At 37.1% G+C, this 9,556-nt stretch overlaps 1 protein-coding gene across 1 annotated transcript; it reads right to left on the bottom strand.

The window, feature by feature from the left end:
* Positions 1–7,754: 7,754 nt before the first annotated feature.
* Positions 7,755–8,976, bottom strand: LOC113286772 (protein EXORDIUM-like). Its single transcript, XM_026535389.1, has one exon. The coding sequence runs from the start codon at positions 8,873–8,875 to the stop codon at positions 7,913–7,915; it is 963 nt and encodes a 320-aa protein (XP_026391174.1). The 5' UTR covers positions 8,876–8,976; the 3' UTR covers positions 7,755–7,912.
* Between the last annotated feature and the right edge of the window lie 580 nt (positions 8,977–9,556).

Here is a 9,556-nt window from a genome sequence, read left to right as displayed (position 1 = left end):
AGCTGGAAAGCAAACATACTTGATTGGAGTTGGAGCGAAAGCAAATAATTTATATTGTAACTCCATAATACATTCATCTAAAAGCATAAAAGACTTTCACGATAAAGTCTTAAGTAGAGTTTACGCAAGAGACGATGATGGAAAAGAGATACTCAACCTCGCAAAGATATCACCATTAAAGGATTGGCAGAGGCAACCAATTTCATTTAGCGCAGAAGAAGTACCAGGAGGTGGAGAACTGCATGAGGGCATATTAGTGGTCAAACTGGAAATCAACCCAAAAGCAAAGAGGGATGACGCAGATATGTGGGCTATAAATAGGATACTGATAGATCCTGGAAGTTCAGTTGATATACTGTTTTATCACACTTACAAGACTATGGGCGGAAGAGATGATGAAATCATCCCATCAACTTACAAGATTTATGGTTTTAATGGATCTGCAAACAAGCCAAAAGGAGAGATAACGATGCGAATTCCCACTTAAAAGCATAACAACAGAAAAAGTATTCTGCGTAGTTGATGTAGAATCTCCATATAATGCATTGATAGGAAGACCATGGTTACACAGTATCCTAGGAGTCGCCTCAACTTTCCATCAGTGCATCAAATTCCCCTTGCCTCAAGTTGTTGGAGTAATAAGAGGACATCCAAACGAAGGAAAAACTTGTTATGATATAGATGTTGACAAATGTGAAGAATGCGAGAGTAATGGTTGATGTTGTGAACAAGAATAACAAAATCAACAAGACTTCTGTCAAAGCGTCAACTTTCGTGCAAGAAAGAGCATATAACAAATGCGTCAGAAAGAATGAATTCCAGATAGGAGAGATGGTGTTGAGACAAGAGCCACCATTCCATAAAAATGGAAAAGTAAAGTCAAAAGATGCATGGGTTGGATCATTCCTCATTAAGAAAGCTATTGGTAATGGACTGTATGAATTGGTGGAAAATAATGAAGAAACACAAATTGGAGAAATTTGGAATCAAGTATATTTGAAGAAATATGGTCCATGCGGTAATAATAGCACGACAGAAGAAATGGTAAATGTGCAAACAAGTATATTCGAAAGTATATGCGAACATAATGAAGCACAGAAGGCGAAAGACGCAAGTAAGCCATCCCAGATATAGAATTTTTTAAGAAGTAATTACAATGTAAGTGAATAAATGAAGAAATAAGACATCATAGTTGTACTGATCAAGCATATGAATGAAAATGAAATATTCTTCTTTATATACATCAAATATTACAGAAAGACAAAAATAAGACCTTAAAAAAATGCATCAGAAGTAAAACCTCTAACAATGGAGGTTAGGCATCCAATTGTGGCGTGCACCCTAGTTCGTACAATAGCAAGAAGCAAAAATAAGACCTAACGCACATCATAATTGGGGAAAACCCTAAGAAATTAGCATGACTCAGGTGAAAGCTACACCGACCCTGGAGTCTGAGTCATGGAGACTTGAGGGGAAATAAAAGCCCATCCAGTAGAGCGCCTTAATTGAAAGACTAAGGTAAGAATCTCTCTACTAAGGAGTGCAGAAACTCGATCAGGGCGCCGAGGTACACGGTTGAGTCAAGGGTACCTGGGCGTCTAGAGCGTACCTGGACGCCCTTGACAAGTCCTGACTATGATGCACTCGGTTCTCAAGAAACCCCACTTAGGGTGTGGTCTCGTAACCACATCCATATCGACAGAGGGATAAGAGGTCTGGAAAACTACTGATTGTTGCATCACTGGGTGGGAAGAGACCCCCCTAACCCGGTACGTAAGCTTCCTTGAAGGGGCATTCAGGGGGGATATAACAACGGCACCCTCCATTAGGGAGCTGAATTGTGTCAAAAGACGTAAATATCATGGGGCTATGACTCAAAGGAGAGTATATTCCTGTCGTATTTGCGAAACAATTTATCATGCAGAGGCAATAATACAAGAAATGATAAGACGAGATCAATGGGTCATTACATGAAAGTGTAAAGACTTCCTGCGATTTCGCTGCACAAAAACAAATGATATCTTAATGCAAAATAATACCTCTAATTAGGGAGGCACAATAAGACCTCATGAGAAAAACAAAATTAAGTTCATTATTGTTTTGCATGAAAGAACGAATTTTAAAGATTAAAGCACACGTATAAAATAAAGTTAAGAGATAAGAGGATACATAGACGTGAATATAATCGCACAAGATGTAGCTGAGGCAGAAAACAAAGACACGTTAATGAGGAAAGATAAAGGTAATCCAGATATAATACAAAAACGCATTAGAGGTACATGTGAATGCATGGATGATAGCTTTACAAATAACATATATTATACAACATATGCCCGACGCAGTCATCTTGCGACGACTAACAGAGGCAAGAATGGGAATGCAAGCATATAAAGGAGTGTTATTCACCCCCATATGATAGACTCACACACATGTTATACATTACATGCTATTATCTTTGGAAGAACACTTTTCTTTCAATTAATGACAGATTGTAGAATTGAAGTATGCGAGAATAGAAGCAGAAAAAAGATTAAACATTGAAGAAAAAGAATGTACACTCAAATCCCAGAAGTCACAAAGAAACCAGTATACAAAGGATGGAAAAATATAACATGACACAAAGAGTAGGACTTTACAAGTGGAGAAAGAGAAAGCAAAACAAATTTCAGAAAATGCGGCTATTTCCCGCCCATATCATCTTCACCTCTTTCTTCAGCTCCAGAGTCACCATTATCTTCATCTTCAGTTTCTTCATATTCCTCATACTCTACTTCGCTATCAGAGATTTCAGAGCCATCTTCATTATATGAGACTTCAGCGAAATTATAATCTGATATGTATATTGTTATCAGTGCAGATCTCCTTAATGTCCGCATCCCGAATACGGACCGCATCCTTAGTTAAATTGGACATAATATTCACCAACTTTTTCTTAAGCCTGCGACATTTATCATTTCTGTTCGAAAGCTCCTTCTTCAAATTTTCAATCTCCTCAAGATGCTTCTTTTTAGTAGATGAAAGAAATAAAAAGATTAAAGCTACAAGCGAGCGAAATGCAGAAAACAACACAAAAATGAAGACAGTATAGAATTATAAACAACCTTCTTTTTCAGAAATAATGGATCTAACCAATTCAGCATGTTCAGACTCTAAGCTAACATATGTAGCTAAATCGTTCCTAACATTATCAATAAACCTAGCATCCCACTCAAATTCAACATCATTTTCTATAAGAAGTCGAGAATGGATCATATTTTCTCGCTCAATCAGTGCGTTCTTTTCGCTTATATATAGATCTCTCTCCACCTGAACTTGGAGATTAACCTCATGAAATTCCTTTAAATCTTTCGCACCCTTGAGAGCAACTTGATCCTTCTCAGTAATAAGAGCGTTATTTTTAGCCTCCAAGACCTTAATCCTTTCCTTGAATTCACAAAAGAGACGTCTAAAACTATTACTAACAGATAACACATTCCTATGATCACGATTAAGAAGTTTGTATTTAGACCTGACATCCTCCATATTTAAAGTTCTTAATTTATCATCTGAGATGTTATTCAAGGAAGAATTAAGATGCTCTATAAGAATCTCGTCGTCAACAGGATAATGAATTGCCTCGTCAGTTAAGTGGTAGATTTCTGCAGGGACAAACAATTAAAAGAAGAGCGAAAATGACGCAGAGAAGTTAGAGTAAAGAAGGGAGTAAAATACATACCAACAAGTTACTCATTCATATTGCGGAGTTCTGCCACGAGGCTAGAGCTAGAAGAATAATCGCCCTTGAGCTTAATATTTTCTGTTGTTAGAGCACGAATCTTTCGTTGAAGATCAGAAGTAACACCATGAGACATACGAGCGTACTGCATAAATAAAGAAAAAGCGAAAAAATCAATAAAAGACGCAGATCCATATAAGATAAGTTGTGAAGATTGACACACAAGAAGAAAACTAACCAAAGATCCAAATGCAAATTTAAATCTTGGACTCAACGCAGAGGAAACTACTCAAATAGACTCATGACTCAAAGAGGGAGCATCACAAATCTTCGAAACCGTCTCACATGTGCGAGTTAGCGCATCATCACCAATAGCAGACATGGAATCAAAGAAAATGTTAGACAACTGCCCCATAGAAGATGTAAACGAGGAGTCATCAGGAGAAGGCATTTCATCATTCACCAGAAGAGGATCCCGAAGGAGAGGTAGAAGGCGCCTTTCGGCTTTCGCTTCTTATGAGGATTCTTGGAAGTGGAATTAGAGACAGTCTTTTTATTGTTTTCTTTAGCATCTCCAGCTTTCACCTACACGCATAATAAGAGATAAGAAACAGAGGCAACAATATTGTTGAAACTAAACAAGGAGTATTTCTAACTTCATTATGGCATGAATGTGATGCTTGAGGCAAGTTTTTATCTTCCTTCTTTCTTTGTTTTTCCACCTGAAGCCAAGAGAGGTAATAAGGGAAGCGAAGAATAAAGGTAGAAAAGCGGATAGAAGAAATAAAGTCGAAAAAGAAGCGCACCACATCTCTCTCCTCGGGCCATACAAATTCCCAAGGTTTGTAAGCGAAAAATATCTCGGGGAGAGGGAGGTCATACCCATCAGCATCTTTGCCAGTAATATAAGAGCCTTCAACAACAATGGGATACTCCACCCAACGAGTATCATTTGATTTACGAGCGGTGCTATTAAAGGAGTCATGAAAGTCAACATCCCGCATGATCCTCTTATCCTCTGCGATACCATCTTTTCTACTTAAGCGAATGCCCCAACGGAAAGATTCATTCTTCATAATGACAACATCATAGTGAAGAAAGAAGTTCTCAACCATATATTCTGCAGGAATAATTTCTTTTTGTGCGAAGTTTGGATTCCTTACGTCCTCTGGGTAAGAAGATTCCAATCCGGTCGCACGACGAGAGTATTCGACCATTATTCTTATGCAATCGCCGCTTAATTGAAACACGCCCCGTCTAAATTTTTCATGGGAAAGTATTTCGTAGAAGAGATGAATGTGAGGATTATATAGGGGAATGGGAAGATCCGTATATAGTTGACCAAGCGAAACAATGATTCCATCGTTATCCCATTGGTCATCAGGCAAAAACCACTCAGGTCCAATCATAGAAGTGGGTTTATATCCATGAGGGACTGATAGTGTGAAACCTCTATGCTCAAACTCATCCTTTAACCTGTTGAATTCTCTGGTATTTTTCCAACCGGGTTTTAGAACCATTTTTAAAGTGAGCATGGAAGGCGAGAATTTAACCGAGATGATCGAGTTAATCAAGATCAGAGTGATCAAGATGATGATAAAGAATAAGAACTTGAGAGCAGAAAAGCGATTGTAAGAGAAAGAAGAAAGTTGCAGAGAAAAAGAAAGTTGCAAAGAAAAAATGGAGAGAGAAGGTAAAAAGGAAAAAGAGGAGATGTACAATAGTAAATAAAGTATTTTCATCCCAACTCCCGAGATATTTCTTCCCATCAATACATTAATGAGCGGATAAGAAGAGGCGGTTATCAAGGACGTGTCTTATAATGAGTGGTGAAGAAAACACGTGTGGGTCACCATGCCGAGAACCCGGAAAAAGATTAACTGATAGGAATACGAAAAGATGAACGAGTGCGGAAAAACATGTCAGAGTTTCTCATACCGCTCTCTTTATCAAAAGAACGATATGAGAAGAGCCAAAATGTGGGTACAAAATACGGCACACTTGTTTAGTATGCGACGTAACTCCTTAAGTGATAAGCGAACACGATGGCATACAACATATTCAAGATGACGAACCAGATGACATCACCTAATCATGAGTAAAGTGTGAAGATTTGTGCGACAGTAAAGAAATCGTGCAGCAATGGTAAATTCCTATGCGACAGTGACACACGTCAGATCCAAAATAAGGGGCTTTATTAGCTGTCCTTCACTATGTAAACTCCTTTATATTCTCCAATGGTCATGTGGTCAGTTTCACATGTGGCATTGTGGGAAGACATCCTTTATCATACATGGCAACCAATTTTCCTAAAATTATGGAATAATAAATTTTCTTCTCCAATCCATCTATATTGTGTTCCCTTTTTTGTGTAGCTGTCCTCTTTATTTCCGTAATTTCAAATTACCTAAAATATTAATCACCAATACCATTGTATAACACCAGTACAAGAAGACGAGTAAAACAAGTTAATCCGAAGTCGCACCAAACGTAATCATATTAAATCACTTATGTGATGATTTTATCTATTTCTATTGTATAAAGAATTAATCAAACACCTTGACTTGATTTGTTTTTCTAATATCTTTTGCTAAACCCTAAAAGCAAATTTGATTTGACCATGGATGATGATCATAACAAAAACGTTAACATATTAGTACTGTTACATTAATCAATAAAAATTTCATGTTGGATAATAGGAATAACAAAAAGTACAAGATAGGCAGAGGATGCATTGCTATGCAATTGATTGTAAAAAAATAGGTTTTAGTTAACAATATTAATTTGTAATTAAAATCGATTTTAAATAATTATAATTATTTTCATTAAAAAAATCTGATTAGGATGGGTAGACAGTTCTAGAGGTTCACCAAGAGGATGTCTAGCCAAAGCCATGCCATGTCATCTACCCATTGATTTATGAGGTTAGGGTTGGAGAAGGTTTTTAGGAAAATGGTTGTGTATTCGACGTGGATAAAGACTTTTTTCCTCGCACACAACCCATTGGAGAAGCTCTAAGGAGTCGAGCGTCTTTATAAAAGGGAGAGATCTTTCTAGAGAGTTTATACAAGATACTTAGGAAAGAGAAAGATTATTTGCTTCCCAAGTTAGGGTTTTCTCATATCCTTATACTTGTTCTAAGATTTTAATAAAAGTTCTTGAGATTCTTACGATAATTTCTTAGATTGTTCTATAGATTTTACTAAGGATGTAGTTGTGAGATTTCTCGCAACTGCAAACGGCTAATATGGTGATAGCTTTATGGGATTCATATTTCTATTGGCCGTTTTGAGTTTGATTTGAGATTTTTTGTGGATGTTTTTTTAATTTTTGTTGGCTCTTTTTTCTTTGTCCTCTTTTTTGGGTGATCGATTCCTCTGTCTCATTTTTTTTCAATAAATCTTTTCCTATTGACCGATAAAAAAAAAAATCGATCACGTTGACACACAGTGCAATTTTTAAATTACAAGGTAACAAAATTTAGGTGACGGTGGAATATCCCTCCATTTACTTCCTTGAGTACTTCAAGTCTTCAACAACTTTGGGCAGAGTTACTGTCGACTAATGAAGCAAGCCCAATTGCTAGAAGGACCACTTCCGGTTCCAGTTGTAAAACAAGTTTGCTACTAAATGCAATCATCAATAATCTTGCAAGTCTTTTAACTGCAACAGCCTACATATCATAGTACTCACTTATCTTGAATTTTACACTGCTATTCCCATTTTACTTCTCTAGATGCCGTAAATTATGAATGAAAAGTGACAACCACACCAAGAATGAGCTTTTAATTGCTTACTTCTTCTACACCAAGACTTACAAGAGCTTTTACATGAGTACGGGAATTGAGTGCAACCAAAGTCTTGTTGTGAACCATAAAAGGCAGCCGAGAACCATCCTTAACATTTCCCTTTTGAGAGGTTCCTTAAAGAAAACTCGTCTTCACCCTCTTGAATAAAATTCTTCACAAAAATAAATTTACTGAAATTCAAAATTTATCAAGCAATTGAGTTGAATTGACAGAACAATGGCAAACTTTAATTTTTCAAAAAGCAAAAGAAGTTTTTTGCTCTTTTTTCATTGATTTAAAAAAGAATGAATAAATTGTTACATTATCATAAACTTCAAACCCTCACTAAACCCCCTCCCTATTATACATATCTCTCTAAAACTGTGTACATATCTTCTTATTGAAATTACTAGACCAAAGTTGAGCAAGTAGATGTAGCAGGATCAAACAATGCCGGCAACAAGAACTTTCTTCCATTAGCACCATTGGCGTTGTAACTGGCACCGGTACTCGAATCAACTAGCAGATTTCCGGCATAACCAGGGTATGCTCCTGTTCCATAAATTCCGGTGCAAGCAGAAGAAACTTCTAAAGGTGCTTCAGCTGGTCCTTGGTAATACCCATTTCCGAAAGGATTTGTTGCTGTTCCGGCTAATAGACTGGCCAAATTGATCACCATACCATCAACTCCAACATCATTGTTTGGTGCAACTAATGGTGAGCCTTGTGGTCCATAAATTGGTTGATGGAAAGGCCAAGCACATTGACCGGCACATTGAGTCTCAGAGTTTCCAACCCAAATGTAAGCAAATTTGGATTTCTTTGTAGCAGAAATTGAAGAACCATGAGTACCACATCTGCTAGAACAGAACCCATCAACAGCAACATCAGCAGAAGTCAATACAACATTGATTGCATTTCTCTGTTCACCTCTGGATGCTAATCTGACAATTTTCTTGTTGCTAAGAGATTTACCCAATGAGTACTTCTCATCAAAGATTTGCCTCCCTAATTTCAAAACTAATGAAGTGGGTTTCCTGGTAGAAGTTGGTAGATGGTAGTACTTCTCTGTTTTCTTCCACCATGTAGAAACAGATGGTTCATTTTTTGATTGGGTTGAAGTTGAATGAACTGAACTGAAGAAATCAGAGATAATAGCTCTCTGGGCAGGTTTGAAATTACCATACCAGATGAGATTAACAGAAATCTTCCCAGAAAGAAGAGCTCCTTTGTGGTATTTTAATGGTACACTAGGCTGTTCTTGTACTAACTCATTGAGTTTCCTTCCAGTAGCTACAGAGAACTGAAAGAATGAAACTAGTAAAAGAGCATTTAGAAGAAGTATCATGAAAGAAGATGAAGAAGAAGCCATTCCTGTTCTATTGAGCAAAGCTGAGTAATTCTTGTGAGAGAATCGGAATTGCAAATGAAAGTAAGTAGAGAAGGAGAGAATTGGTGTTTTGGATGTGATTAGAAGAGGGGAATGAGAGGGGTTTATATAGTGTTTGTTAAAATGTGGGAGTGAGTGTAAAAATTAAAGAGTAACGCGTCTTTTAGTGAAAAGAAATTTTAGCCCTGCCCTCCGTGTTACAGCTAATAGTAGTCCAGTCTTTCTCTATGGCTACTATCTCAGCAGTACTAATGTACAAAAAGCACTCCAGCTTAGTTACAGCACTCGTTTTAACTTTTTGGGTAGTTGTTAGATCTATTACATTTATACCCCTATACTTTGAATCAAATTGCAAAGTTACTTCAAGGAATGTTTGAAGTTGTGGATAGTGATGAAGGGTGAATATGGAAAGTTAAAGAAAAAGTAAAGAGACGTTGAAGGCAAGTCAGAAAGAAAGAGAAGAAATCCAGGCTGGCGGTGGTGGTGGATTTAGGGATGTGTGGAGTGTGGACAACTGGTTATTGGGTTTGTTAATTTACTGCTCCGATACAGTACTACATACTGTTCTCGTGAACTGCAGCTAATGTTTTTTATTTCTCAACTTCAAATTTTGTTTTGAGCGTTTTGGGTAATTAATGACGTGTTTGGCAACACCCATGACTT

Source organism: Papaver somniferum, chromosome 6, assembly GCF_003573695.1.
Source record: "Papaver somniferum cultivar HN1 chromosome 6, ASM357369v1, whole genome shotgun sequence".
Lineage (NCBI taxonomy): Eukaryota > Viridiplantae > Streptophyta > Magnoliopsida > Ranunculales > Papaveraceae > Papaver > Papaver somniferum.
This window is presented reverse-complemented; position numbering and strand designations above follow the sequence as displayed.

Excerpts from the sequence above, each read along its gene's own strand:
- LOC113286772 (XM_026535389.1), bottom strand. The coding sequence starts at position 8,875 with ATGGCTTCTTCTTCATCTTCTTTCATGATACTTCTTCTAAATGCTCTT.